Source organism: Cheilinus undulatus, linkage group 11, assembly GCF_018320785.1.
Source record: "Cheilinus undulatus linkage group 11, ASM1832078v1, whole genome shotgun sequence".
NCBI classification, from domain to species: Eukaryota; Metazoa; Chordata; class Actinopteri; order Labriformes; family Labridae; genus Cheilinus; species Cheilinus undulatus.
In genome coordinates, this window is record NC_054875.1 from 9,546,705 (window position 1) to 9,562,786 (window position 16,082).

General features: G+C 38.5%; 1 protein-coding gene across 2 annotated transcripts in view; it reads left to right on the top strand.

Annotated features, from left to right (window-relative positions):
• tafa5l (TAFA chemokine like family member 5, like) overlaps window positions 1-16,082 on the top strand; it is a 175,069-nt gene that overhangs the window by 93,904 nt on the left and 65,083 nt on the right. For both annotated transcript variants that reach the window (XM_041798341.1, XM_041798342.1), the window contains exon 3: window positions 2,363-2,490. In XM_041798341.1, the coding sequence (XP_041654275.1) occupies window positions 2,363-2,490 (128 nt within the window). The remainder of the gene's footprint in view (window positions 1-2,362; window positions 2,491-16,082) is intronic.

The following is a 16,082-nucleotide window of genomic DNA, read 5'->3' on the forward strand; positions in this document are numbered from 1 at the left end:
TTTAATCTAAAACCTTTTTTCTTCCTAAATAAAGGAGACCCACAGTCTAATAATGCTTTCAGCTTATATTCTGATACTCTACAGAGCTCATTCACTAACCTCTGCTCTCCTGTCACACACCAGCCTCTGCTGCTCTGTCTCCTCCTCCTCCTCCTCCTCATGATGCAGCTGTACATTCACCAGCATCAGACAATCTCCTATAGGGACTGCAGAGTCTTTGACAGTTTTGCAGCATCTTGATTGACTGTTATTTAAATTTGGCATTTATTCACAGTTCCAGTTGATCGTTTTAGTAAGTTTCGTTTTTTTCCGAATGCTTTCACTTTCAAGCAGGAGCTGCGTGGGGATGGGAGCGGACCTTTAGTCAGCGCAGCTGTGGTGCTGGTTCATGACAGATATAATAGCCTAAATAAATAAATAAATCATACTGGCCCAAAAGTGCGTTGGTACACCGGGAAATGCCCGGTATGCCAGATTGCGAGTCCATCCCTGCAGAGTTGTCTGAGTGTCTCCATTGTAAACAAATCCAGCATGGCGAGGGGGGCAGGTCTCTGCATTAGCTCTCTTCCTGTAACTCCGTTCATGTCGACAGTAGGAGAAAATAACTTCAGTCTTATCTGACATGATCTGAAAGCTGAACCTGTCATTCAAAAGTCTCTGTCCTTTACCATTTGTGCTCACTTGTATCGCATCATGATAGCGCCACTTCCTAGTCTGGCAAACTATGGGATGGGTCGAGGGTCAAACAGAACGCGCAGGCATTAATCGTGCGACAAAAAAAATAGCGGCGTTAAAAGTAATTTGAGTTAACGCAATATTAACGTGTTAACTTTGACAGCCCTAGTTAAAATATTAGCAAACATGAGTTACAAGTGGTCAAAAAGGGTTAAATGTTGTAAAAAGGTGAACAGTAAAAAAGGGTAAAATTGAGCAAAGAAGTGGCCAAACAAAGGAAAAAGTGGGCAAAAATTGGCAAAAAGGTGGCAAAATAGATCACAAGTGGCAAAAAAGGGTTAAGGTTGCTGGAAGGTGGTAAAAACTCATTAAAGTGATGGAAAAAATGGTTCAAAAAGGCCAGACAATAGCAAAAGGGTGCGAACAGTGGCAAAAAGGTAGCCAAAATAGATTAAATGTTGCAAAAAGTTCCAAACAGGTTGCAAAAATTGGTCAACATAATTTTGGTCAAAAATTTTGGTCAACATAGTAAAATAAGTGGCAAAAATGCTAAAAAGCAGCAAAATGGTTCAAGTTGTCAAAAGAAGTGGCACAAAAGGGGTAGAACACCAATTTCAAACCAATAATAGCTTGCCACACTTTTTAACTCTAAATTAGGCAACTGTTAGCCAGGATGCTAGCACCAATGATCCAACACACATACACTGACATCATCAATAAATCATAACTGAGGGGCCCATTCTCCGGGATTTTTTCAGGGGTCCAGATCTGTGGGCAGGCCTGGTTACAGTACTTGCCATAAAGCTGTAGTAATAATGTATGGTACAAATTCCCACGGCACACCTAGACTTGCCTTAAGGCACACTAGTGTGTCTTGCCACACCATTTGAGAACCACTGGCAAAGGGGACATAATGTATAAAAGCTTTTTTATCTTATAACTCTGCATTTATGCCATCATTGTGTAAACATATTCAGCACATTCCCTTTACAGTCCTACTCTTTCACAAGTAACTAGAGTTTCCCTTCCGTGCTTGCTCAAATTTTGTGGAGAAATTCTTCAAAAACCTTGTGGATATTGCATCCCCTCCCCCAGGACTTTAGGCTGCTGTGTTTAAAAGATACTCAGAATTCTTGTTATATACCATTCAGCAAGTCTGTCCTTCATGATGCACAAACACGCTGAAATGATACCACTCGAAATGTCAGAAGGAAAATATGTTGTGTTTTGTCTGAAAATATGTGAGAAAAGAAAAAAAAAGTGCACCTAGAGAGCAGAAACCCAACATTATGATGTTTTGAAGAAGAGAAAATTACATCTTACTTGCAAGCTTTTACTTAAAACGACCCAGAATCCCCCATACAGGATGAAAATTAGGAGTAACAAAATGTCAGAAAGAGATCTTTTCATGCAGCTGCGGTGAAAGCTAGCATTAGCAGCAGAGTAATTTATGGACTGCCAGCTGGTCTGTAAAGGTTACTACCACAGGCAATCCAGACATGGAGGCTCAACAAGAGCTCATTAAAAACACCACACAGTCGTAGACACATCAACATACAAAGATGTTTTTGTCTGCTGAGCAGAATAAGGACGGTTTAGTTGTTTTGCTCCAGAAAAAGATGACATTCTGAAGCTTCTTTCTGTGGATTCGTGTCCAATTTGCTGTCTTGTCTTTTCGCCCTCCTAGCGAGAATCGTGCGGAGCCGTCAGTGGTGCGAGATGGCTCCCTGCCTGGAGGGGGAGGTCTGCAGCCTCCTGTTCAACCGATCTGGATGGACCTGCACCAGGGGCAGCGGACGCATCAAGACCGTCACGGTAAGTTACAAGATATGATTATAAAACACGCCATATGCACTTAACAAAATCAAGCCTACTTTTCCAGCAGCATCTGTGAACCCGGCAGCTGATGTGGAGTAACAGCCCGGGGCAGGAGGCTGCACACTTCAGTTAAACAGCAGGTCAGCTCCCGGGCTTCAAAGGCTGCATACATGCTGAATCACAAGGGCTGAAAACTACTGCTGACCTGCTCTCTGTGCTCACTCAAATTATTGTTGCTTTTAACCCACCTGGAAATTTGCTCTGATGTTTTTTTTTGCAGACAAAGCAGCTAGATTAGCTCTGCACTGCAAATATTACATTAACACTGCAAAACAAGCTTTACTGCTTTATTATCTGGGAAGTATTTCTCCAGGTAAGCCTTATTTCTCCTTCCCTCAGCTTAGAGACACCCATAAAAACTCAAGCATCTTACTGCTATTACTTTTACTAAGACTCTGACTTACACAACATACAAGATTAATGCAGTTTAGTCTTTAAATGTCCCATTGAATGTGAAAATAACTTTTTTCCTAAAATCATGGAACTTTGTGCTCTTAACATTTAACATTTTCAGAGAGCTGGTGTCCCAAAATTACCTTCTGTTCAATGTGGCTGCAATTTAGCTGTAGGCTTGGATATTAAGATCCACTTCCAACCTGGACCTGGTTCTAAATTTCATAAACTCATAGATTCAATTAGATGTGGATTTCAGCTCCACTTTCAGTTTCTAACAGCAACACTAATCCTTCAAGTTAACTTAAAGCAAAATCAAAAGTGTGTCTCTAACACACCACATGTTCTGGAATACGTTTGCAGTAAATGTCAGAAAAAACTGAGAACTGCAGTATGTCCTACTGAATTATACAACCCCAGTCCCAAAAAAGTTGGGTCGCTTTGTAAAATGTAAATACAAACAGAATGAAATGATTTGCAAATCTTAAAGACCTTTTATTTTATTCACAATAGAACATAATAACAGATCAGATGTTAAAGATAAGACATTTCATCATTTTATGAAAAATATTGGCTAATTTTGAATCTGATGGAAGCAACACATCTCAAAAAAGTAGGGACAGGACTATGATTACCATTCTGTAGCACCTATATATAAATTTCAGCATTGATAGTTCCTTTCCAGATGTGAAAGCTGCTCACACCGTAGGCACTAATGCAGCAGTGTCCAAACTTTTTCGACTGAGGGCCACATACAGAAAATCTGAAGGATGGTGGGGCCACTTTCATATACCATTTTAAGTTACACAAAGATGCACATCAATGAATCGTCATGTCAAAATGTTTGTTTATAGAATTAGCACAGTAGGTAATTCATACTATCTTCACAAACTATACTTTTTTTGTGTTTTCTTATTGACAGAAGAGTATAGTTTTGTATTACCTTCCTGAACGAGCCCCCAAGGTGACACAAAAATATTCTCGTATGTCAATAAGAAAACACAGATAAAATATACAATCAAGCACGAATTCATGTTCTAATGTGGGCCGTTTTTCATTTATGTTTTCGTGTTTGCTGTGGGCCAATTTAAAATGGACAAAGGGCCACATTTGGCCCCCAGGCCATAGTTTGGACACCCCTGCACTAATGCAACCCCATACCCCAGGCTTTTCAACTGTCCCAGGATAACAAGCTCCTCTTTAGTGCCCAGGACACAATGTCTGTGATTCCAAAAGGAATTTCAAGTTTTGACTCAACTGACCACAGAACAGTTTTCCATTCTGCCTCAGTCCATTTTAAATGAGCTTTGGCTCAAGGAAGATGATGGTGTTTCTGGATCTTATTCCCATATGCCTTCATCTCTGCATGATACAGCTTTAACTTGCATTTGTGGATGGCACAGCAAACTGTTTTGACAGACAGTGATGAGTGGATGTGTTCCTAAGCTCATGCAATGATTTCCAGTACAGAACCATGCCTGTTTGCCATCTGAGGGCCCGAAGATTACGAGCATCCAATACTGACTTTTGGCCTTATCCCTTGCCCAAAGACATTTCTTGAGATTCTATGAATCTTTTGATGACAATATGGTTTGTAGATGGTATGATATTCCAAATCTTTGAATTTCTCATTGAGGAACATTTTTCCTGAGATTGCCCCACTGTTTCATAAGTGGGCTAAAAGTGGCAAAAATAGTTAAAAGCAGCAAAATGGGTGAATAGTGCCAAAAATTGTGTAGGGTGGTGAAAAGAAGTGGCAAAAATGGGTCAAAAGTGGCACATTGGGTTGAAGGTTGCATAAATGGGCAAAATGGTCTTAAAATGGCAAAAATGGCCAAAAAGAATTGTCAAGAAGTGGTCAGAAAGTGGTAAAAATTGGCAAAAAGCAGCAAAATGGCTTAAAGTGGCAAAACGCAGCTTAAGAAGGAAAAAGGTTGCAAAAAGATTTGCCAGCAATGGACAAAAAAAGGGGCAAAAAGTGGTTTAAAATGGCAACAGAAATGGATGAAAAAGTCAAAAATGGGATAAAAGTGGCAAAAACTTTTTTTTCAATGGACAAAAGTGCAACCAGTGGCACAAATGGATAATGAATGTCAAAAATGTGCAAAAGGCAGTAAAAAGTTGATAAAATAGACAAAAGTTGGCAAAAAATTGCCAAAAGCAGCTAAAATGGGCAAAAATGGCAAGAAGATGTTGCAGGAATTGGCATAAGGTGGAAAAAAGGCAAAAAAAAAATGTAAATATGGGCAGAGTGGATCAAAAATGGGCAAAAAACAGCAAAAATGGGTAAGAGGAGGCAGATAAGGCAGTATCAGATGGAAATAAGTGTTGAACATGGTTAAAAGTACCATAAACAAATCATAACAACATCAGAACCAAATAATAGTTTTGCACACTTTTAATCTCAAAATGAGGTAACTGGTTTTTTACTGGTATGGAAGCACACCCAGCATGATGAAACTTTTACTTCTGCTCAGCGTGAATTTGAAGGAATGCACTCCACTTTGTGTTGTGGTTCAATTTTCCTTCATATGTGTTCAGTACCTCCAGTACCTGCAAAGAGACCCTGCAGGGAACTCACATTAGAGACAAATGAGAGAAATGTGAAGAAGGAGGGATGTCAGTCTGTGATAATGAGAGTTGTGATGAGAGTTCACACCTCTTTGCCAGCGTTTAGGTATGCAGAATGAAAAAATCAATCAATAATTGTTTAGCAGCACTGGAATCACAGCCAGAATCAATAAAATCAAATCAACACTATTTATCAGCATAATTGCTTGGTATGTTGAATCACATCTCCTCAACCAATCATGGTAACACATTATTTTGATGGTAAAGGATCACAAGGACAAGCTTCTTCACCGTCATCAAATACACCAACACATTCAACACACTGCTGTTGTCTGCAGCAAAGATAGTTTTATAAGATCTAGAAGACATTCTTTTCCTTCCTACGTCACCTCTTGATTCACCATGCACTATTCAGCAGAACAGTTTCTAATGACTGCATTATTTCAACTCTTGACCATGAAACTATGTATACAGACATATCCTTGTCCTTGCTATCAGGTTTGTCAAAGTGTGTTACAGAGAAAGAAGAAAATAAATGTTTGTCATTGCACGCATGAAGTACATTTATGAGAGTTTCATCTTTTAAAATTTTAAAGGTCCAAAACTGCACCAGTGCATCTGCTGTTATACTTTTAGATGGAAAACCTCAGAATTGGCCCATATTACCGGGACTAAATCCTGACAAAAACCATTTGAAATGTCTCTGCAGAGAATCTTTACAATTGGCTTTAGATCTGTTGTCGGACAAGAAGTGCAAGAGCTCAGCTGTGTTTTTCTATTTGCAGTAAGGGTGGGCGATACACATAAAGATAGTTTTTATTGCCAGATCATGATTTTAACCCTTAGAGACTGACGTTAAAATATATGACAAGAAGAGACACACTAGTTGACTTGCTTTTGAACCATAAGCCGTTGCGTTTCTTTCTTCTGGAAGTCCTCCACTGTGCCAAGCTAATGGTGCTATCCATGCCTTTGCAGCCCTTATGGAAGCTTTTCTCGTGAGCCTTGAAGTTGGGTGACTTTCTGGAGCAGTTAAAGATTAAATCCACACCAGTAACTCAGATATTGGACATCTTTTTATCCATTTCCTATTCCATGTTTTGTCACATGGGCTGTGACAACCAATAGCATGCTTTGTCAAACTGCGCATGTCTCAACCTTTAGATCTTGGTCTAAATATTGTATAATGGAGAGAAAGAGAGACAGAGAGCCTGTGATGTGTCCCTCAGTGTCACTGCAGACAGGAACTGCCCTGAATAATGGCTCATCATCAGCCAATAAAATTGTAAATATGTGAATATTTTGAAGACTATTTGCCAGAAAAGTAGTATTTTTTCATTTCTTTGGTCCAAAAGAGATGGAGAATACGTTTGAGCAAATACACCTTAGTCTTGTTGTTTACTGTGTAAAAAATATTTGAGTTTTAGTTTCCATTTAGTTTTCTTTTTTCTTTATAGTCCCCCAGCTTTTTAGAAACTCAAGCGACACTACTGCAGTACATATATTCTTAAAGCCAGTTAAAAGGACATTTAGAGCTCAACAGTGCACCACATGGTTGCAGGTGAACTAAAATGATTAAAAATAAAGTGGGTGAATATTATCACAACCCATTTTCATTCTGATTTTTTAAGACTAATTTGCAAACCACTGACCAGAACAACCAAAGCTTTTTTCCCCCCTTATACTTTTGTAAAAACACCAATACTGTGATAGCAAATCAAGTCTGTTTGAATGTTTTCTGTGTCTCCAGAAACAACCTATTAATCAATGCATGAAATAGTTAAATATTTACCTTTATAATTGGCACCATCAGGTAAAGAGGTTGTGGAGATCTCCCACCAATCATTCATTTCCCTTCCCTCTAATCTCTTATATGTATGCATTTTTGCACCATTTGAGAATAGTGTTGCACAGTTAATCTAATTGTAATTGCAATGTCAGGCAGTGCAATTACATAATCACTTAAAAGGCTGAAATTATTTTTGTATGAAGTAGTAATTTAAGGGTTAACAAAAAGACCTGCAGAAAGGCCTTTTAGGTTACAATAGTTCCATGGTTGCCCATTGAATTACCTTTATTGAAAAACAGGAATAACTTTCTTTTTTAAGATTTAGTCATTTTGAAAGCAGTACTATAAAAAAGCAGCTTAATGTATATTTTGAGATGAGATATACAAAACTATCATTATTCCCTGCCTTTTCCTTGATCGCAAATTTCAGTATTTTCTTTATTATAATCATACATTATTTCAAAATCCTGCAGCAAATCAAAACTGGCTTGTGTGTCCTCTATTGTGTTCTTAATTCTAGTTTACTTAAGGCACATTTTCATTACAGAGACATTTCTTTTCAAATGTGGACTTTAAGCAGATTTTCTACTATTACTACTTCAGTTATGTTTATACACCGGTATAATGAGAAAATGAGCATATTGGAACATAATCCAGACTTTGATTGATTTCTGTGATGCATAGCAATGCAGTAAAGAAGAGATCTTTATTACATTTAAATGTAAACTTGAGTTTTTAATTATAAAATGTCTGGAAAATCTTTTTCAACAAAAACAGAGCAGTGACATTTCTATGACTCTCACACCTGCCTACAAAGAAGACGTAAAGCTGCAGACTGAGAGCACTTTTAGCAGCGTGCATGAAAATAAATGCATGGAAATCAGCTACTATGCTTTTTATATATATATATTTATCATGATTAGTCTGGACATCCAGAAGCATAACATGGGGGGGAGTACTGATTATCAGGGCCTACAGTATGGAGGGGCCCCTGAGGAGCCTGCAATGAAAAGTGTGTTTGTATCTATTTTTCTTAGTAATAAGTGTCATTATTGAATCAAAAGCGACTAAATGAATCAGTCAACAGACTGAAATTTGTATCAAAAAGAGTAAAATAAATACTGGTGGGCCTCTGCTCCTCCCCTAAAATGGTAAGGGAGGAGCAGAGTAAAAATATTGCTTAATATAATAAATAAATAAATAAATAAATAAATAAAATATTGCTCTTAAATGTGGTAATTATGCTTCAAAATTACATAAAGATGCCGCTAGCTTAGCGTTAGCTACCATATTGTTTTCCAACAATGCACTGAGGTTGTGAAAACCAAAGGCAGGCTGTTCCATTATAGTGTTATGTTTTGCAAAACTGTGCACGTCATTACTTGGATCCTTGAGAAGACGACCTGAATAGCTCATAATGAAGAGAAAGAGTGACATAGAGTTTGTGATGTGGAACTGCTTAAAATAATGTCTCAGAAACAGCCCCATAACTTTTTTAGAAATTCAAGTGCACACATCTTCTTAAAGCCCAGCTTGCCCTGAAAAGAGAGAGGTTTGGAGCTTGACTGTGCACCACAGGGTTGGTGTTTTACAAGCTTTTTAAGACAATAAGTCCAGGTGAGACAAAATGATTGAAAATAGGTTAGGGTTAGAAAGTTCTGATAAATCAGCTGCTATAGCTAACCTGACACCTGGAAAACCTCTCATACACAGCCTTTGAGAAAAGGCTTTGAAAAAATCCTCAGAGAGTGATTGGATGAACTTTCTGTTACACCTTTATGGGCCAATCAGCGCAACAAAACACGTGGTGTAGCCACTACCGAGGTGTAAATCCATAGAGAGCTGCATAATGCGAACTACAGCGACTGTAGACATGTCAGTACGTGACTTTTCTTTAAAAGAAACAACTCACTGCTGTTCTTTGTTCCTCTTTTAACAAAGTAATGTCATCAAGTTCTGATAACACTTACACTTTTGCAGCATCAACGCTAATGTCTTCCACCATAATTGCATCTGCCTCTTGTTGCTGCTTGCTTACGTCACAACTCCACCGCACCTTAAAGTACTGCCCCTTGACGCTGATTGGACCTGTCACTTTCTAACCGGGCCCAAACGGTTCAGACCGGAGCTTTGCAAACACGTGAGAAACACGGAAACGGGCGTATCCATCTGCTTTGCAAGGGTTATGCTACAGCTGCATCCAGGTTAATTTCTTCACTGTTGGCAGCCTTTGTTTACCAGCTTGCAGTTCAGTTAAACCACACCCATAGTTGCCTCCTTCTCCTTAAACAATGCCGACTTGTCTGGTAATTTTTCAGACCTGGCACTGATATTACAGACTAGGGCTTTGCAAGATGGATTTGCCTGATGACAGTCAACCAGCTTTGCAAAGTAAGACACGACTGCCTCCATCTGTAAAAGATTCTGTTATTAGGACAGGTAAGCCTTGTGTGGAGAAATGGGGTGTTGAATATTTGTTGAAACAAGAAAACAGCAGTGTAATATCAGCTTTAACAACATAAGCAACAGGATAGGCGTCGTCTGACTGTGGTGTTTTGACTCTCAGCAGATCATTTGGGACACTTGAGATGGTCAAAGAAGTTTGCAGACTGAGATTGTGCAAATAACTGTTTATTGCACCCTGACTGTTAAAGAAAAACACAAAGCAGTCAGCGCAGTTGTAGCTCTTTTTCAGATGTTTTTTCATTTGCAGCCATGATTTCCTCCTCTGTCAAGAAGGTAGGAGAATAGAACTGTGACATTTACATAATGCAAGAAAGCAGCAGCTCTGGTAGATTATCAGTACTTTGATTTCGCCATGATCTAAGAGCCTAATTCTAGGATATTTTCTGAAAATGTAAATGTATTTTATCCTTTGTGTTATTGAGGTGTGTTTGATATTAGTGCGCTTGATTCATTTACATCTCATTTCAGCTGTTGCATTTGTTTGGACCTTTGCATTTTAATTTGCATTGTTTCTGCATTTGCAGTACTTTTCCATAACTTTAGTGGTTTCAGCCATGTCCAAGCGTGTGCACTTCTCAGCCGACATATAGAATGACCTATATGAAATATATTTACAAATGCAAAACCCCTGTTATGATTAATGAAACATAGGCAGATGTAGGTAAGACAGAACTCTGCTTCACATCAAGGTCCTTTAGCCTCTTGTGAGCTCTATTTCTGCTATAATGACCCCCACACTGAACATATTATGCTTATTACACGGCTAAGTGGCAACAAAATCAATAATTTGACACAGAATATTGATTTGAAAAGGATTTAAAAAAGGATTTGGTTTCTTCCACTTAAAAATGTTGGAATAGATTCTCCATTGCTGCATCAATACAAATATCAGACTCTGTGGTCGTCTAACTGCTCTGCATCCAGGATGAAGTGACAGAAGGTGACTGACCCTGATTGTGGTTTTCTTCTCTATTATTGAGACTGTTGATAGTCTCTGGTCGATCAACCACACTTTTAAAGCTGCCATGGCTCATTTGAGTTTATCTTCTTCAATTATGTCTGTTTTTTCTGTTATCTAGCTCTTTTTTTTTATGTTTCTTGTTTTCTTTATCTCTTTTTGCCACAGTATCAGCTGGTTTCCATTACAAAAAGAGCTGACGTTTCATTTACAGGAGCTTTTTTGCAGATTGAGTGATATGATGAAGTCCCACAGATCATCATCTGTCAGCAATGTTCTGCATAAACAAGAAGCTGTAACCAAATATTTAGAAGAGCCCTGTGCTTATATGTTATCATCTTTATGTTTTTAATCATTTAGATCATTTTGTTGACTTTTTCCTTTCCAAGTCCTTGAAAAATTCAGATGAGTCTTTTATATATTTAAGCTTCACATGTGTATGTGTTTAAACTCAGTAAAACTTAAAACTGGAGATGTCTCTACCGCATTTTGATCCTGCAGATACAGATCATCTGTAATATGAGTCAGTGTTAGGGTTATAGTTACTGTCTTTATATGCTGTGCTTTCAGAGAGTATTCAAAACCCCTTCACTTTTTAGATTTTGTTATGTTGCAGTCTGATGCTACAGTCGAAAAAAATAGTTTTAATTCTCATTAATCTACTCTCAACATGAAAAAGTGAAACAGAATTTTAGAAATGTATGCAAATGAAAAACTGAAATATCACATAATTAATCAGACCTTTTGCAAACACTTGGAATTTAGCTCCTCCCATGAGATGTTTCTACACTTTGATTGCAGTCCAAATTAAATTGTCTGGACATGATTTAGAAAGGCACACACCTCTCTATAAAAGGCCTGAGTATAACTAATCCATGAGGTCAAAGGAACTGCCTGCAGATCTCAGGATTGTTGCAAGGTGCAGATCTGGGGGAGGCTATAAAATTTCTAAATGACAAAAATGGTCCACTTGGCAATTGCAAAACCAGAACCCTAAAGGTTAGGGTAAGGAAAAAAGGGGAGGGGGAAAATTTTACAAACAACATACCACAACTAAGAAAAACCCCTGCAAGGGTTAGGGTTAGGCACCAAAACCCTAAAGGTTAGGGGAAGGGGAATGGGAACAGGAAGGGAGACACATTTACAAATATCACACCATAAACTAAGTAAAAACCCTTCAAGGGCTAAGGTTAGGAACCCGACTCATCAAGGGTGGAGTAAGGGAAGGGGGTGGTGGATCTACAAATTACATACCAACAGAGCATTAGGGGTAGGAACCTGCTCTCTAAAAGTTAGCAGAAGGGGGATAAATTCACAAATAACCCACCCGGACCTAAGGAAAAACCAAAGAGGGTTAGGGTTAGGCACCTAAACTCTGTTGATAGCCACTAGTATAATAGCACAGCTTCTTCTTGTGGCTTTATTAATACTGGTTTATAAATCCAAACATTTAATGTTTTCCTTCAGCTGAGGATCTGTACCTCCTGCAGTGAATATCATTGACATTTAATTGTTGAACATTTAGCCCTCCTTAGCTGAAATAAAACTACTCCCTGCTTTCTCCCTACTGATTTCTGTCATCCTTTCTGCCACTTAGTGGCTGGAACTGCAGTGACTCACTCTGACTATGACGTCACACGTACTGATCACATGTTTTTCAATGACCAATAATGATCAGTTCCTGATCAATCAGGGCATCTCTACTTGCAGCTGTATTGCAGATTGCTGATGTTACTGTATGGTACGCACCAACATAGAGAACTTTGGGGCAGGAAGAATCATTTTTCCTCTCTCCTGATTAAAAGCTTATTCACCTGTGTGGCAACTTATCCCATTTTTCCTCGAACGAGCAGAAAAAGTGACTAATGCCGCAAAGTGTGGATTGAAATATCAATCTGAGCGGATGATTAAATAATTCTCTCAAATATGAGATCAGAGGTTTCAGATATCAGAGCTGTGCTGATCTATAAATAACAATGGCTGACAGTCTATGACCTCTCACTGACTTTGTGAGAGATGTAAATGAACAGAAACATGTTAAATATTTAAAGCCTTCAATATGGTGTCATCTGCTCCTCTGTAGGCTGCTCTAGCTGTGCAACATGCTTTCAGCGCCTCTGAGCCGCAGAGCTGCAGACCGAGGCTTCATCTGTGATTAAAGCTCATTTGATTCAGCAGTGAGAGAAAACACAGAGGCAACACACTGTATCAGTCTGCATGAGGGTTAGCTTTTATATGATTATAAAGAAAGTGCCATTACGCATGTGTCTGAGAAGTCAGGAGAGAAAATAGCTCTATAGGCGCCTTCTGTCTGGCCAGCAATCCCTCTCCCCTGGTCAGCAGCTGAGTCTCCATGGATACAGGTCTCACCACCGCTGTGCGCTTCACACTTGGCAATTTAAGATCATTCTACTTTTTCCTCCAAGTTAAATGGAGATCTTTGTTCCTTTTATTCAGTGCTGGCCCTCACTAGGTGATGTTTTCACACTGAGAAAAAGGAATCTGGGCAAAAGTTAATTTAACTTCATTTAATCTGAGATAGCAACAATAAAAATCCATGTTTCTAGCTTTACATAAGTACACCTAATTTCATTGTTAGTTTCTTTTGTTAAAAATACAAGAGAGTTTGAATTTTTTCATAAACAAGAATGATTTAGGTAATGTTAGCCTGACTTTGTTACCTTCACTCAGTTTCATTCTGTGATTCAAAACTACAAAATACTACATTATCCATGAATAAACGCCCCCTGTGATGCATTGTGGGTATTTTAGATTAGTGATAAATGGCTTATATAGATGAACTGCTAACTGAAGACATGGCAGTGATGATAGATCAGATTGGAAGGATTCAAATCAGGGGATATATAGGCAGAATTTTCCCATGATACCCTGGGGCAGAGTGTTTATGGCTGTGTCCTAAACCACACACTCATTCTCTACTCCCTATCCACTATATAGTGAGCAGCATATAGTGGATTATATAGTGGACTCAACTGAAAAACACGTCTCACAATTGAAACTTTAGCAAAAACGGCTCGTAGATTTCCATGACAGTGGCTGAGGATAGAAATTAACAGTAGAATTTCACTGAAAACTGATACTGAGGTAACGTATTTTCACAAAAAAAAAAAATACTGCTAGAAGAAAAAAAGTTGTGTGTCTTTAGAGACAAAATAGTCTATATTTTTGAGTGTATTATCATTTATTTTTGCATAAAGGCGATGGTCTCATGTCTTGTAATCCTCACAGGCAGACACAGCCTCTGTGTGTTAAGATGTGTTTAAATGTGATCAGGTGAGTTGAGATGTTAAATGTTGTACAGAGATCACAGCTGGGATTCCTTTTTTCATCTTTCTGATGGATTATTGTTGATTTTGATGGTCAACACTTTTGCACCACAAGTGAAAAGTGGACTTCCTGAAAATGAGTTTGACTGCCTGACTTACTTTTGTAGTCGAAGATGTAACCATTCTCTGATAATTCCTGTGATGTGATCATTTCTGTGATGGAAACTCAAGAAGCAATGGAGACAAATGCAGATTCTCCCATTGCAAGCATTGTTACAGGTGTTTCTAATGAATACCACGAGTGGGAGGGAATCACAAATTATATTATTCAAATTACTGTGTTGAAAGCGCGAGTCATTTTTACAAGCTGAGAATAATTGAAGTTACATGTATTTCAAAGAAAAAATAGTTAAAGATTAGTCTTGTTGAATATACTTGAAAATGTAACTAAATTTCACTTTGATTTTTTTGTTCTTGAATGAAGGTAGAGTAGTAGTTTTTACAAAGATTAATCTGGCTGATCTACAAAAAAGCTCTTTGCACCACTGATAAATAATGCTGAAGGCTATTTCATACCAAGCTGATTAATAATGTAATGTAATGTATAACTAACTATATTTTAACAGAATGACATGGTTGGTAGAATTAGATCAACAAGCTCCTTTCAATCACACATCAGCAGATGAAAAGGAAATTCAGCTAGGTTCTAAGCAGCCTGTTGGAAAAGCTATTACATGGTCATACAGTCTCTCAAAAATCCACCCCAAAAGCTCAATATTTTTGACATACTCAAGGTAAATTTTGAATTAAATATTTCAGGACTTCTCGTTGACTTGCCTCCATAACTATAAGTAGAAAAAGGGTCTGTGGGGAGTTACATTTACAATATCTCTTCAAAAATTTCCAGTCAGTGTCTCTTAGGATCCTACTGGCACCATCTCCTAGTGGCTGCTTTCTTTGTTGCTACAAGCAAGACCTCAACCAATCACCTACAACCATATAGCCTGTCTTTTCAGTATTATTCCATTCTCACAAAACGTCTTCATGGCCTGGAGCTGCTTGCATGTGTGACACTAACTGCTTTTTCTCATTCTCTCTCATATAGTGTGTAGGAGTGTCTCCTGTGGTCACCAGACCACGATGCATCACTAATATCACTCTACCTTTGTTAATGTCTTTTCTATTCCTTACGCCACCTTGCAGGTTTTAAGTCATTTTCAAAAGTCAGCTCTCTCCATGCCATATTCTCTCTGTAAAAGTGACATACTATAGCCCTTTTCCACCTCTAACACAGTACGCTGTGGTCTTAATGAAAGGCCTGTGCTGTGCTTTGGTCAAAATATAGAAAGGATCAAGTGCCAAAGGAGGTTTTGACCCTGTATAAACCACCTCTAAATGGCTTTTGTTCACCTCAGCCCCACTCTGCTGTGGGTATTACTGGAATAAATGTAGCTGTGTGCTTCCAAGGCATTGGGTGAGAGCGATGGATGGAGATGACAAATGCTGGGCAGGTATCATTATAATGACTTATAATGAAGAGCAAATTATAAAAAGGTGTTCAGATTTAGTGTTTTCAGGCATGGGTGGACCACCAGCAAATGGCTAGGGCTGGCTTATTTCACGTCTTATGGACTGGTAGACTTAAATATACTGGTAAAATATTTATAGAGTAGTTTAATGGGAGGTGAGATTTCCCCTTTAATTTCTGAAAGCTAAAGCTCCTCTCTGACTATTGAGTGGTCATTGGAGTAACTCTGTGACTGCTGAGAGATCATCAGAGTAACTCTGCAACTGCTGAGTGATCATCAGAATAACTCTGTGACTATTGAGAGATCATCAGAGTGACTCTGTGACTGTTGAGTGATCATCTGAGTAACTCTCTGACTGTTGAGTGATCATCAGAGTGACTCTGCGACTGTTGAGTGATCATCAGAATAACTCTGCGACTGCCGAGTGATCATCAGAATAACTCTGTGACTGCTGAGTGATCATCAGAATAACTCTGTGACTGCTGAGTGATCATCAGAATAACTCTGTGAATGCTGACTGATCATCAGAATAACTC